The sequence below is a fragment of the Xiphophorus maculatus genome, chromosome 12 (genome assembly GCF_002775205.1).
Source record: "Xiphophorus maculatus strain JP 163 A chromosome 12, X_maculatus-5.0-male, whole genome shotgun sequence".
NCBI classification, from domain to species: Eukaryota; Metazoa; Chordata; class Actinopteri; order Cyprinodontiformes; family Poeciliidae; genus Xiphophorus; species Xiphophorus maculatus.
In genome coordinates, this window is record NC_036454.1 from 21783892 (window position 1) to 21798999 (window position 15108).

The window sequence follows — 15108 nt, forward strand, 5'->3', positions numbered from 1 at the left end:
TTTACATGATATTTTATAAAGGCACCTAGTCAAAAAAATAAATAAATAAAAATAAAGGTGACCATAAAAATATGTACTTTTCTAATGATGTAAATGCTTAGAGATACATTCATTTGTACCACGTTGAATCAGGTTCAGTGGAAACTCTCATTATGGGAAGGAAAAGCAGCAAACTGAGAATTCAATTGATGAACCCGGTCCGCTTTTCTAAAAGAAAAAAATTCTAGTCACCAACTTTGGAGGAAGACAAAAACTGAACATCATTTCCTTCATACAGCATCATCCCTATAGTCTAACATGATAATTGAAGAATCATGATATGGAGACATGTCCAAGTCCATGTAAGATAAAGAAAACCAATGCAATATGACCCTGGTGTTTCATCAATTGCTATACCAACAAAAGTCATTTACTAGAAGAAGCTATTCTGGTCAAAGGAAATCAAAATTGAAAGTTTTGTCTACATGGAAAAACCACTAGAAGTGACAACTAAAACTGCACCTCAGCCTGAGCAAACCATCTGTATGGTTGCATCTGGTGATGGAAGAATCATGCTGTGGGGATCCCTTTCCTTAGCACTCAAGGTGTGACAAGATAAAGTAATGTAATGTAAGCTGAACTGAGAATAGATGGGCAGATAGCTGGAGCTACACACTGCGACACTGATGGAAAATCTGTTAAATGCTGCAGCAAATACAAGACCAGGCCAAATATTCATACTCCATCAGAACAAGAAGTTTAATTTTTTTTTAAGAATCTCCAAAAAAGTAAACTTTAAGCTGTGCAAAGCTGACAGATACACAGCCCATGGGACAATGAAAGACAAATTCAAAGGTTATCAACTAAAGGGAGATGAAGTAAATGCATACCATACTTTTTACTTTTTTAAGCGTGTTATTTACCTTCCACTTCATAACTATACACCACTTTGTGTTGATATACGGGACAAATCTATTATAGGTGAGCTGAGAGCCAAAACACAATCACATTTTGAAAATGTGCAGAGATTGCTGAAAAACTCTTCATCTGCACTTACATCAGGTATGCAGGCCCCAGTGAATCCAAAAAGCCCATTGGCGTTGTCACTCTTCATAATTCTCAAAACAGCAGTGGGTCTGGGAAAGGGGAGGCGCGCGCCTCCATGCACAGCCACCAGCTGCAGATAGAACACCTCCTCTCCCTCCACCTCCTCATCGTCCCTGGTTTCCACAACGAATGACTTCTGCCTCTCATCCTGGCGGTACCGCAGGTAACCCGAGATGTTTCGCAGGTCTGTTTTGGCAGGCTGAGTGTGGAGCTCGTGTATCTGGCTACGGTTAAGCCTTGTGTGGTACAGGCGCACATCCTGGAGAAGTCCGGTATAGCGCTGTTCACCCTTGAGATCTGACCCAATGAATACTGAAGAAGGTCCTGGGGTAGAAAAACCCAAGAACAGATTACTGAATGCTATTTGTGTAATACCCTTATATTTAAAATATTTAATAACTTAGCAGCAATAGTTCATAGTGTTATAACAAAGCTATACAAGTAAGAAAAGTTTTGCTACTTAACGAAAACAGATATAAATGTCTAAATTTATGTTAGTGTTTCTGTATTAATTTGGCTGCTTTATCGTACTGGATTAAGACAACAAACAGAATCTTGATTAAAGCCACCAGACGCCCGGCTCAAGCTCTTTCTCATTATTCATTTATACACTTGCACCTCTCACACCTCTCCTGTACTTATACAAGAGGTACAAACCTGTCCCTCTGCGGCAAAAATAAACTTAAATTTCACACTATGAAATACTTCTTTGAGTCAAGTTCCCTGGGGCAAACAGGAAACTCGCTTGACAGTTTTTTCTTTATGTCTATTTTGCAACTGTATGAAGCAAAAGAGGCATGAGGTATTTCCCCTCTTAGAGCCATTCGTGAAGCACATGCTATTGTCTGCATTAATTAAAGGGAATATAAAGAAAAGGAGATCCCGACAGATTCCTTTGAACTGTAACAAAATCTAACAATGCACAGGCTGTGCAGCCACTCAAGCATTGTAGAGTCCCAGTAGCTCAGAACAATGAGGCAACAACTGAAGGGTGCCCGTGGGTGAATGAGGGTCCACATACGTTAACAGTATATGTACAAATTGTAGACTTCCAGCATTAACTGGGAAACAAGAGAGAGAAGGTAAAAACAACTAATGGGGATAGCTCTAGCTGTGAAACATTTCTGAAACGCAAAATTATTGTTTCAGGTTAAAACCCTGAAACAGTTTTTTTTTTTTTTTTAACAAAACATTTAAGCCAAACATATTATAGGCAACATACTGCAATGCTCTAAAAAGAGTTGTGCAAATAGGAGGCTTGTTTATGCAGGGTTTTGTGTGTTGATAGTTTTACTTACACCCACAGAGGTTTAAAGCTACTTTAGGAAGTCACTATAATTGCCATATGCCATACTTAACTGTACTGTTATTTTACTGCATGTATTTCATAGTTATGATTTATAATAGCAGACACACAACCAAATCATGATATGACATAATATAGTGGCAACAATTGCATTTTATAGAATATTGAGTCAATCTCAAAAGAAGCAGTTGAGAAAAGGTTTCAAAAACAAACCTACCGTCATTGATGCCTTCTCCTTTGATGCTCCTCAGGCCACCAGGTATGGAGGTCCCATCCAAGAAAAACTCAATAATCCCGTCATCAACTGTTATCATGACATGTAGCCACATATTTTCCTCCAAAAACTTTTCTGCTGAGGCCCTTGCCACTTGGGTATTATTTGAACCTATTACTGTATAGTACAGCATCACAGTGACATGTGACTCATTGGTGTGGACCTTCACTCCATAGTGCAAACTTCCATTTGTTTTTCCTTTGGACATTACAAAACCATCAGTGTTTAGTCTGGGTACGAGCCAAGCTGAGAAGGTGAAGTTACCCACAGCTGCAGGAGCATCTTCAGGCGAGATGGTCCCGTAAGCTCGTGGAAGACCAGAGAAGAACCAAGTGTCTGTGGCTGAGTGGTGTCTCCTAGCATGAGGCCTGAGCTCAACCTCATCTGGGAAAGAGGCTTGCAGCAGTAGATCGTCCAAAAGAGGAAGGCCATTTGGGAAGCTTGCAGACACAATCTCCCAGGAAACTCGCACATCGCTGAAAGTGCCCTGCTGTCGGAGAATGGTGAAGGACGTTACATAGGACATATCGTTTTCATCGAGTACGTCCTCAGCAACTTCTTGGTCCAGATTGTTGGCAGCAATGGCAAAAACACCAAATGGGTCGTCATTGAAAGGAATGAGGACTGAGGCATTCAGAGAGGTCTCTGCAAGTTTCCCCCCACCCCCTGGGTAACCACCTAAAAAAAAACATGGACATGGAGTTAAAAAGGTTACAAACATTTTTAAAGAATGGATGCAATAATAAATGTATTGACTCAAATGAAATTGTATGTTAAACCTTAGCTCATAGTCACCTGAAATATTGACCAATCTGAGGACAAAAAACTCATTAAACTCTGGGAGTTTATCAGCGATAGCCTCAAGGACAATTGGTTTGGTTTCTTCCCCAGTAACGAAGGTGATGGAACCCAACGTGTTTACAAACTCCTGTTTTTCTTCAAGAGGTGTGGCTGAGTCATTGGCAAACAGCTGCCAGAGCACTGTTACGTTACCAAAGTGTCCCCTTGCTCGTAGCACACTGTGTGTAAAGACAAACAAATAAATGACATTTCTAAAAATCTAAATTGATATTTATACTGGTGTTTCAAAAAAATAACCAATAAATAAGTGAAGCATGACATATAACACATGGACATATAAGTTAAATAAACTTAAGTATGATCTCAGAATATATTTCTTACTAAAAATTGTTGCTCTTGCCCTCTTCCACAGGTTTTTCTTCAGGTTTCAAGGAGAAAACTCCATTGGCATCATCGTTGGCTTCAATCACCACATTAGCTGTGTCTGCGCCATAAACTACAGCATCGCCTGTGTGCACATGGATATCATTGGGTTAGATCAAAACCTAAAGCAATGTAGCGCAAAAGTAGAAGTGTAGACCCACTGATAATAAACCACAGTCATACCCAAGAAAAATAATATTTAAAAAGGGGTCTGAAAATAAATGGTTACATAATAGGCTACTTTTAAACCTTTCTACAAAAAAAAAATAAAAATAAACAAGACATACAAAGGAACTTGCAGGCTATATTTAGCTAAAATTACTTTTTCCAATAACTGCTCTGTGGAAAGCCCACACAGTAAGCTGCCAGACTATGAGCACATCATACCAACCGTGTAACCATGTAAGTCCACTACCAATTAAACAGGCAAAATAAAGAGCATAAAGCCTCAACATGCAGCTGGTTGGGGTTAAACACCAGACCTGCCATAAACCATGGGCGAACTAATACTAATTACATTGAAATTTATAGCAAGACTTTCAGTGATATGACATTTCTTTACTTAGTAGCTGTCTATTCAAACAACATAGAGTAAATAGTAATTTATATGAATTTCAAAGACAGGCTGAACTTGAGTAATTCTACAAAGAGTGCCTCAAAATCCCAGCAACTGCAATTGCAGCAAAAGGTGGTTATACAAAGTATAGACCCAAGAAAGCTGAATGCAAACACTCCTTCCACTTCACAAGCACTATCTTGTGTTGGTTTATCACATAAAATCACAATAAAATACACTGAATTTTTCAATAACAAAATGTGAACATTTTCAAAGGCTATGACTGCTTTTGCAAGGTACGGTGCAATGGTTATTTATTTTCATTCCTGTTCAGTGATGAAAATGATCAAACATGTGTCTCCTTTTCTCCTCTATTCACTTTAAAAACACTGTTGTACTCACCTGTGGCGTGATATAAAACAATGTAAAAAGGTTCATCTGTCTCTGGTATGTCATCATCTTTAATAGCCACAGAGATGTTCTTCGTCCATTCTCCCACATCAAACACTAATAATGTGCTATTTGTCAGAAGAGTGAAGTCATCTGCTGATGCTCCACCAAATTCCACTCGATACATCACGGTCGCCAGGAAGTCAGCTTGGCCTGCCCTCAGGACAGTGAAATTAACAACGCCTCCTTCACGAACACGAGCAGTGAATGGTTCTGAGGTGAGAAAGTGAGGTTAAAGGAGAGAAAAGACACCAAAGAGGAGAGGTTGATGAATCATTAATAACACGACAAACTAATAATTCAGAGGATTTTCTATGCATCGTTTGACTGTTACCAGAAAAATATATGGGGTCATCGTTCTTATTAATCCACAAGCTGGCACTGAGTGTGTTTCCTAATCTCGCTCCACCTGTTGCATTTGACAGTGTGATGGTGAAGTTCTCCTTGTCTTCGGGAATCTTATGTCGTACAAAAGAATAACAACAATGCACATTTAAATTTCAAAAAGAAACTCAACTGGCATGATTGCAAGCTTTTATGACCCAAGTCTAACAATGTACCTCATCAGGTACAGAGGAGAGGGTAAGGTTTTTCCAGTACTCTCCTTCTTTGAAGGTAAGCTGTCCATAGATGGGCATAACATCTCCCGACAGAGCTGGCTTTAAGCCCCACCAAACTGACACTTCTCCAAAGTGACCTCTATTCCTCACCACAGGGAACACAGCTGAAAGGGAGATTATTAGTGTCACTGTTCAAGGCTTATAATATCATATTTGTGCATTTTCTCTTCAATGTTTAACACAACGTTAGTTTGGACGAAAGCACATTTTCACTAAATGCCATACAAAAGTCTTTGTTAATGCAGATTCAATACAAGTATTAGGTCCATGTGTCAAGGAGATTTTGCTTATAATGTAAAAGTATCTCATTAGTTCACTTACCATGGTGTATTGTCTCTCCTTTGCTCTCATTGATGGTGACTGTGAGCTCTGACTGGATAAACTCAATGACCCCAAAAGGGTCATCGTTCTTGCGGACAGTGATGTTGACCTCCCTGTGGTTGCCTAGACGACTTGGCGGAGTGCTGTGGCTACTAAGTACCACAGAAAATGTCTCATCCAGCTGTATGAATATATGTGTAAAACACTAATTTAAAAACACTAATACTCCCAAATTAAATGTTTTCTTGCTTTGTTATTTTCTATAATAAATAAAACATATAATTGACACCAAATGTACCATTCTTTTATGTTCTCACCTCAGGTATCCCATCAGGTGTTGCAACCAGTGCCACCACCACCTCTCTGTCCCCAGGTTTAAACTCAAGGATTCCTGTTGCTCCATAGAATTCAGCACTGCCTGATGGTGTCACTGTGTATCGTATGAACTGCTTCAGGAGTTGTCCTTGAGATCTGACCACACGCAGTTCCACAGCCTCACCCTCCTTGATTTAAAATGGACAAATTTCATCAGATTTAACCTCAACACTTAATACCAAGAGGAACTTCAAAACCCTGATGAATGCATAATCATCTTGGCAGATGTTGACAGATAACATTTAAATTATACAGTATTTTATGTTTTCTAGAAACATTTAGTCAAGCTTTCGGTGTACAAGCATGCATTTGTTTTTTGACTATCTTTTATCGACACAAGCTCTAACTTAAAAATACAGGCTCAAATATAAACATACACCTCCACTACATTAGAACGATCAGTACATCCCTTAGAAAATTGTAGAGAAACCATAAATGGACCTTACCAAGCTCCGCCCACAACCGACCCACGTGACCGCAAGTCTCACAAACAAAACCTTGCGGCGCGTTGTTTCTATGTAAACATGAATCGATTAGTGCATCATTTCTACCGGATTTTCACAATATATCAGCTACTACAATGGACAGAGGAACTAACAAGTTATGTCGTCATCTGGGAGGAGGTTACTGGTTTCTCAGTCACAAGCTGGTTGCAAACATGAGGCCAGCAGGTGTCAGTCAGTTATGGTAGATCTGAACTTTGGTTTGATGACGTCAATATGAGAAGCTACAGACTGATAGGAGGAACCAAAGAGCTCTGTAAAGGTAAAGGCAAATCTTCTGAAGTTGGGATATAATTAATTTAATTTCACATAATTACCGCGGTAGAAGCCATTTGTTTGTTAAAATTTTATGAAATATATTTGTTCTATTTGATGTTTGTTGTGAATGACGTAAACTCACAAACGATCGAGGTAATTAGTCCAACGTTTAGAAACTACAGCGGCTGTAACACCCCACAACAAAGGTAAACAAAGGTAAAGTAACCTGAACAGGTGATCAACTCAAAACCACTCCTACCTTTTTACTCTCTCTCTCTCTTTGTACTTTAAGCACACCTGTTACCGTGGCAACCGCCTGCTCCCCGCGAGACGAGCAACGATTAGGATAAAAACAAAACATTCAGTTCGTTACGATATCAAGTTTCCAGGCTTGATATTTATTTCTCGATTATTAATCAGCGCTTCCCTGAACACAGCGATGGTTGATTGACTAGCTGTACTTGGTGCTAGCGTGGCTAACACGAGTAACAGTTTAGTCCGAAGCCTTTTCTGCTAAAATAAAATCTTTAGTGTTTGTCAGATACAGACACATTACATATTGATCTGTTTAGCTAACGTAAGACTGTGTAGCAGACAGGCTTCAAGGTGTAGAAGTTGTATCAGTTCTGCCATTATGCTGTACTTAGCTAACGGGAAGCTAACGGTGTGTCTGTGAGACGGCCAAGCACGTGACCACGTAGAATGGGCATCAGCCAATGAAAAGCGGCCCCTGAGGTAAGGTCCATTGTGGCCATCTAGAAGGTCTTGTCATAATTAAGATTAGATCTCTGGCTAATATTTTTCTCAGAAAGGCTAAAGCTCATTTAAACTGTCTGGTTTGCATGACCATAAACAAAATCCATATTTTTTAATATGGTTGCGGTCAGGTTCATACCAGTTTAATGTTAGCACACTTTTTACATTCCAAAACCATTTCTGATGTGTCTTTTTACTCAAATATATGTGGGTGTGTATTTATTTATTTATTTATTTGAGCCTGGGTTGATAAGAAAATAAAATCACAACCTCATGTGTCCACTGTACAGCTATTTCTCCCAGAAAAAAATGTTCATATTAAAAGCTGAAGATGAATCCGGCTTTCATTTTATATAAAGATTAAACTTCTAACCAGCAGTGCAGATTGCTGTTTTCTACGCCGTCGTGTTACATTTAGACTTACGTTGATAAACCATGGACCTCTGGAGAACTGGGAGAACTCAAACACGCCCCCAGGATCATCATTTTCCAAGATGACAAGCTCTCTACTAGTGAAGCCTACTTTCAGAATCTGATTCTCCATGTTACTCCTTAGAAAGTGATCATAAATAAAGAGAAGCAGATAAGCATCAAAACATTGTAGATTAAAGACACACAGCAGAAGATGAACTAAGTACAGATTTTATCTTTCTCTTCTTTCAGTTGAGAGCTAATCTTACATCAAACTCATAGTAAAGTTGTTGAAATCTTTGACACGGCACTTTATTGACTTTTTTAAGTTTATTGGGTTTCTTTTATCTAATTTGGGCATTTTAAAAACTAACAATACCTAAAAAGGTTCCGTATAAACTTCTTAATGCATTCCTTGTTTTTTCTGGAGTGCATTTATTATTAACTCCATATGTTGAGGCCCTACTGATTAAACCACTTTTAATAACAATGTCAGTCAAGTATGTGTGTGAATCTGTACAACTCCACAGGGGCGTCTGTTTATGTGTGTATGCTGAGAAAATTGGAGCCAAGTAAGCATAATGGGCGTTGCAAAGAAATGGAGTACAAAGAAGGATTTAAGCACTTCAAACAGCCTCGGCCAATGAGCTGCATGCATTAAAACACCATCTTTAAAAGGCTACATAATCAAGGCTGGTTAAATTAGCACAAAACACATACTCTCACGACAAAAAACTCTCTGTTTGATTACGTTTTTCACACCGTGGCAGTATTCCCTAATCTATTCCTACAGCCATCCCCTCCATCCCCCTCTACAAGCACACATATTCCCTTCCCAGACCAATACCCCAGAAATCCAGAAGTAGGCACTTGTCTCAAAAGAGAAAGACTTGATTCAAGTAACACAAAGACCCAGGTTCACTCCACTCTCCACTTACCCAAAGTACACTATAAAGTGTGCAGCCTCCACCCTGCAGGGGAGGAGTGGGAGGGAGAGAAAGCCACGGTTCTCATCAGAACACAGATCAGCAGATGTAGCAACCCCCAATGTCCGCCACAACAATACAGCAATACTGGCCTTTTAAAACTGCATTTCTATTTCCAAATTATATATAGTATTATGCACAATGTTAAAAATGGCAAATTTCCCATTTTGGTAGATCTGAAAATCCAGAATTCTTTCTGATTTTTCATCAACACCAATCTCCCTTATCAAGGCTGTGAGACAGCAGGAGAGAAGGAGACTTTTATCAGATAATGGGAAGGCCAAACAACAGAACAGAAAAGGTTATTTATCTGTCTCTGGACATGCAGGACTTGAGTATGTTGTCAGCCTTTTTAAGAGTTCAGAATTAAGCAAAGGATCAAAATTCTTTGAAATTTCAAGTCGACATAGCAACTTTTACGCACCTGTCCAGGGTGAGCAGCAAGGTTTCATTGACCTCAGGGATATTGTCAGCCATGATAGTAAGATTAATAAAGGCATCGCTCTGCCTGGAAAGGAAGACAACAGAGCCATTAAATGGTGTCAGATCGTCAGCAGTTACATCCTTTCGATTGACTCCTATTGGCTGAAGACTCCAGAACACCACAGCCTGACCATCTGTCCCGTCACGCCGCAGAGGAAGGCTAACCTGCACAAAGCGTCATCAAAAATAAACATAAGCAAATGCATAATACAACACATCCAAAACTACCTGTTTGTGTGTACTTTTGTTAAAAATAAACAACATAGAAAAAAACCTCATATCTTACCATACTCGAATTGTTGTCCTCTGGTTCATAGAGCACTACTGTAGTGTTACTTGTAAAGCCAATTTCCCCGTTGGCAATGTCAGAGGTGACAGTCAACGTCAGATTAAGAGGCCCCCCAAACCTTGGGCTGTTCGAAGGAATTGATGGGGTGATATCAACCAGCTCCAGTTTATTCAACTGGAAACAGGGGGAATCTATCAGTTTACAGAAGCTGAAAAGCTAATACAATACTGATAGGATGTTACTGTGATGCCTTATTAATCAAAAGTAACTTTTCCTACAATCATTTTCTAAGAGTATCTTATACACTTTAACATGTGCACATCTTTCCTGTAAAGTTCCAAAGCTTCATATGTGTCACTAATTAGGATTCTATAGAACATCAAGAAGGGTTTTCTAGCACCTGTTCATTGCTTTAAGGGTTAGCTGTTTGTTTGGACAGTTGCGCAAGTCCCATAGAGCCATGCCAAACCTAAGTGCCAATGTAAAACTATTCACACATGCAGATGAGGCACTTAAACTTTGGATGACTGCAGTTTAGTCAAAAGTACTACCCCAAATAGAAGGAACAGATTTTCATAAAATCACCAAGCAAAGTGATGCTGCTGAATTACAATTTTATACAAAATTTCTAATTACCTGAATCAAAAAATGTGCTCCATTTTGCAGAAAGGCATCATTTCGGATAGGCAGTATGAGATGGACTGTCCGTTGACGTGAAAACATCACCTTAACAGACCTGCTGACATTCAGAACCTGGTCTCGGGCCAGATTAGAATCTACTGGGCCTGCAGGAATGTAGAGGGCAGTGAGGGTCATGGAGACATTACCCAGTAAGCCACCATCTCTAACAAAGTTTAGAGAGAGGAATCGTCCCTGGGGTTGGCTCTGGATGCTCTGTTCTTTGGTTGGATTAAACCGAAAAAGTCCATAGACATCATCGCTATCTTGAATGTAAAACACCATCTTGGGAGAAAATTAAGAAAGAAAAAATACAATTAATTAATCAGACTAAAAAATATTTGATATATTAATAAGTGAACAAACCCAAACAATTTCTATACTGCATTTATTGCACAATATGTTTCCCTTCTTACTCTAAATCAGGGGTGGGCACTCCTGGTCCTCGAGGGCCGGTGTCCTGCAACTTTTAGATGCATCTCTACTTCAACACACCTGAGTCAAATAATGAGGTCGTTAACAGGACTCTGGAGAACTTGACTGCACTTAGGAGGAGATTCAGCTGTTGGATTCAGGTGTGTTGGACCAGGGAGACATCTAAGAGTTGCAGGACACCGGCCCTCGAGGACCAGGAGTGCCCACCCCTGCTCTAAATCATAGGTAGGCAAACTGGTTGATATAAAATCAATTTGAGGAAATCAGGAAAATACCCCAATTTGATCAAAAGAACTGGATGAAGATCCTTGGTAAGACATTGTTTAACACTAGGATGGTACAGTTTTCGAGTCCTTCCCATATCGGCTCAGCAGGGCCAAAAGGCCGGAGTCCACCCTGACGACTCTGATGGCTCAAATTAGCATCCCTTCTTCAATTGTAAATGTGGTCGTTGACCGTCGGGCCAGAAGGTGGGAATGTGAATAGTCCATGTTGGGGGTGGGTATCTATGATACCTGCAGGAGATCAGGTCTCCTGTAGGTAGTGCTCTTCAGTTTAGTTTTGAAGCATACATGAAGTGTTTTTGGAGAGATGTGACCTTTTGCAGCTGATCCATGATGTTGTGCTGCATTATCCAGGTCATTTTGCCAAATGTACATAGAGTTTGCAAAACATAGAATCTGTTTCAAAAAATATGCAAAGGTTTTTCTAAAAGAAATTAGTAATGTTTCTCTTTGAAATAAAGCTAAGAGGGTATAACATGACAGTTTAGAAATAAACTAACCAACTCTTAACTGGACTGCACTCAAAAACTGGTCTCCACTTTATACCTTGCACATGTACAGAGCTAAATAACTTCTATTTTACTGTCAGTCCTGCACTTTATATTTTATATTTAGATTTATATTCATATTTTATACTGTTGAAAATGACAACAAAGTCAGTCGAAGTCGAAGTCTAAGGAACAATTGTGCAACTGTGAGATGCGTTGAGGCCATTACCAGGGTACTGATAAGGTAATGGCCCTATTTACAGAACAAAAGCACCTGCTAGAGAAAATCCTTCAGGCCAGTTGGACTATCGAAGCCGATATAGGTATACGTCAAAGTGGACTAACTCTAGCCATTCTATGATCAGCCCCTGAATAAATTCAACTGTCTATCCCTCATGTAATACGTCTGTGAATTTATGTTTTCAGCCCCCCTGCAACATTCTGGTTTTCAACCTTTACAGTGGTGTCGAGTTCCTCTCTGTTTCATGTAACCCTGCACACTTTGCCTTACAGCTGTCATTATATGGTAAAGCTGCATAGAGAGCAGCTGAAACACCCATACACAAATTCCATATGAGTCAAAACATAAAGCTACATTTAGGAAGCAGGAGAAAAAAATATTTTTGCAAGTTTGTCCAGACATGTGTAACTAGAACTGCCTTGAAACATGTTTAAGACCAAAATATCAATTTAGTCTCATCAAAATGACTAGTAACATAATCTCTGAGTCAGCAAAATATCTACTTCTGTCTGGGAAAACAGAATTTGTTTTCTGAGTGAGTTTAGAAGTATGAAACCTTTAATAAATACAGTATTATTTACAGGACTTTAAAGTTACCACCATAGACTTTTTAGGCTTAAGATTATTTGTGTCCCAGGACCCCTGTCTGATTTAGAAAATTATTTTTATTTAACTAACAAAATGATTTCTTATTGGAAATGACACTCAATATACATGAAAAGGAAATGGTTGAGTGGTATTATTTTTTAAAAAATAACAGTTTTTGAAAATACAAAGCTGGTGCCTTTTGGGCTTTAATTGTTTTTGTGTAACTAAAATTGTATCATATTTATAAGAAGACAACAAATGATAGAGGGAGACTGGGACAGGAAAGACATTACATGAGTGACTGTAGTAAACCAGAGCCACAGGCTAACTTTGGAAAGGTATTCTCTTTAATTATCTCAGCTCACAGGCGTTAGAGTAGTTTCCATGACTGTTGAACCACGGCACATATATTATCCTGGAACGATCGTCCAATCTGCAGCTCACTACAGTGAGTATCTATTTATCTTTATGACTTCTAGGTCATCATCAATTATCATTAAAGCTGTATGTTTATTCTTAAACACTTTGAGTTGCCCAGAGGGTGAACAGGCCTCTCATTCTTTTAGCTCGAAAATGAATTTCTGATGTGTTTTTGTATGTGACATGTTGAAAATAAACTCGACTTTGATCTGCCCACTGCTTTCACGCATAGCCAAGAAACTTGGACAAAGATGGAAGCAATAAAAGCCTGTCACTACTTCACCCATGCTTAAAAAAGAAAACACAGCGTTTCACCCCACATGCAGAGCATGCCTGCTGTTTCCGCTTTGTTTTGATTTAGCCACATTAAGGGAACACCCACAGAGCACAGTAACCCACCAAGGGGTCGACTCCTGCTCCATGTGCCAAGTTTGCATCTGTAGCTCACAGTAGATCACACACACATGCATACCATATGGAGGTCTCTCCCAACAAGTGCAGTGTGTTGTTTTTTCTCTCATAGCCATAAAGCAAAAACAGTGCTCACCTCCATAGGTTCGTCAATTTCCGCATTTCCAGTAACAGAGTTGGGCAGCAGTTTCAGAACAAAGGCCTCCGCCTCTTCGGGCTGGTCATCAGCTACTATGTTTATTGAAATCACAGCCGTCACCTGACCGGCAACAAATTTCACAGTTCCGAACTGGGGCATCAAGTCATCCAACACTAGCGAGGGATCGCTGGAGTTCCTGGTGATTGTCCAGTTTGCAGACACGTTACCGTAGCTTCCTCCATTTCGAACTATGATAATTCCATCAAATCTGGAAAAGCCAGTTAAATATATGTAGTTAAATTAGGTTACGTGCAAGTATCACATGCAAATACAACAACTTTAATTACTTTTGTGTCAGGTCTTCATTGATGACGATGGGCTGATGGAGTGCAGCGCTGCTAATTGACAAGACTCCATAAGGCTTGTCATTGGGCTCTATGGTCACCATCACTGCATTGGGTGGTACTAGCACAGCGTCTCCTCTGATGGTGTCCTCTAGCAGAACAACGTGGAAGGATTCTGCAATTTCTGGTACATTATCATCGCTGATGTTGAACAAAAGTCTGGCTCTGAAGACCAGTGGAGGGAACGTGATGGTTCTGACTGGCTGCAGGTCCAGGAAATCCACACCTGGAGTTGCGCTGCCCACTCCATCACCACTCACCACCATGTAATCCACAGACACCTGAAAAAACAGTGTAGCGGCTTTATATTCATGTGACTCAATCTTCATCTTTTTCAAGAATAAAATAATATTAATCTATATGTTACTTTGTAACATACAGAGAGTAACATTTTATGTGTGGCCTAAAATTAGCATTAAAAACATCCAAAACAAAATATTAATGGGATAAGTGAACACAACCTCAGTGTCAATAGAGCCGATAAGTGGCCCATCGTCAGTCAGTCGACCACGGGTCACATTGAGGCCAATGATGGCTGCAGATTCTGATACGGCCATGACAGAGAGGGAGAAGCGCAGGGGGCTGTCATTTCGCCGGATTCTCAGCTGGACACTGCTGGCGTTGGGGCTAAGAAGGGCTCCACCTGCCACACCCGTTAGCCTCACTGTAAACACTTCATCATTCTCAGGGATCTAATCAACAGAGAATGACAGGGACATTTTACTTAGATACCTTATATTCCTCTTTGTCATATTGCAACCACAAACTTTAATTAGTTTTGTTGGATGATGGACAAACAGGGCTACACAGTGGCGCAGTTGGTAGCACTGTTGCCTTGCAGCAAGAAGGTCCTAGGTTTGATTCCCAGCCCGGGGTCTTTCTGCGTGGAGTTTGCATGTTCTTCTTGTGCATGTGTGGTTTCTCTCCGGGTTCTCCGGATTCCTCCCACAGTCCAAAAACATAACTGTTAGGTAAATTTCTCTCTAAATTCTCCCCAGGTTGTACAGTACATGGTTGTTTGTCCTGTCTGTCTCTGTGTTGCCCTGGACAGACTGGCAACCTGTCCAGGGTGTACCCCCCGCTTCTCGCCCAGAACGTTAGCTGGAGATAGGCACCAGCACC

General features: G+C 40.0%; 1 protein-coding gene across 3 annotated transcripts in view; it reads right to left on the bottom strand.

Moving 5' to 3' along the window:
- The window catches only part of adgrv1 (adhesion G protein-coupled receptor V1), a 118600-nt gene that overhangs the window by 83114 nt on the left and 20378 nt on the right, over nucleotides 1-15108 (bottom strand). For 2 of the 3 annotated variants that reach the window (XM_023343663.1, XM_023343661.1), the window contains exons 7-22: nucleotides 14448-14678; nucleotides 13930-14267; nucleotides 13580-13850; nucleotides 10535-10861; nucleotides 9896-10072; nucleotides 9551-9774; nucleotides 8154-8280; nucleotides 6155-6340; nucleotides 5838-6018; nucleotides 5457-5620; nucleotides 5231-5354; nucleotides 4849-5109; nucleotides 3849-3975; nucleotides 3462-3685; nucleotides 2610-3344; nucleotides 1037-1410 (exon numbers count right to left, since the gene is read on the bottom strand). In XM_023343663.1, the coding sequence (XP_023199431.1) occupies nucleotides 1037-1410; nucleotides 2610-3344; nucleotides 3462-3685; nucleotides 3849-3975; nucleotides 4849-5109; nucleotides 5231-5354; nucleotides 5457-5620; nucleotides 5838-6018; nucleotides 6155-6340; nucleotides 8154-8280; nucleotides 9551-9774; nucleotides 9896-10072; nucleotides 10535-10861; nucleotides 13580-13850; nucleotides 13930-14267; nucleotides 14448-14678 (4071 nt within the window). The remainder of the gene's footprint in view (nucleotides 1-1036; nucleotides 1411-2609; nucleotides 3345-3461; nucleotides 3686-3848; nucleotides 3976-4848; nucleotides 5110-5230; nucleotides 5355-5456; nucleotides 5621-5837; nucleotides 6019-6154; nucleotides 6341-8153; nucleotides 8281-9550; nucleotides 9775-9895; nucleotides 10073-10534; nucleotides 10862-13579; nucleotides 13851-13929; nucleotides 14268-14447; nucleotides 14679-15108) is intronic. The other variant, XM_023343662.1, reaches the window with a different exon arrangement.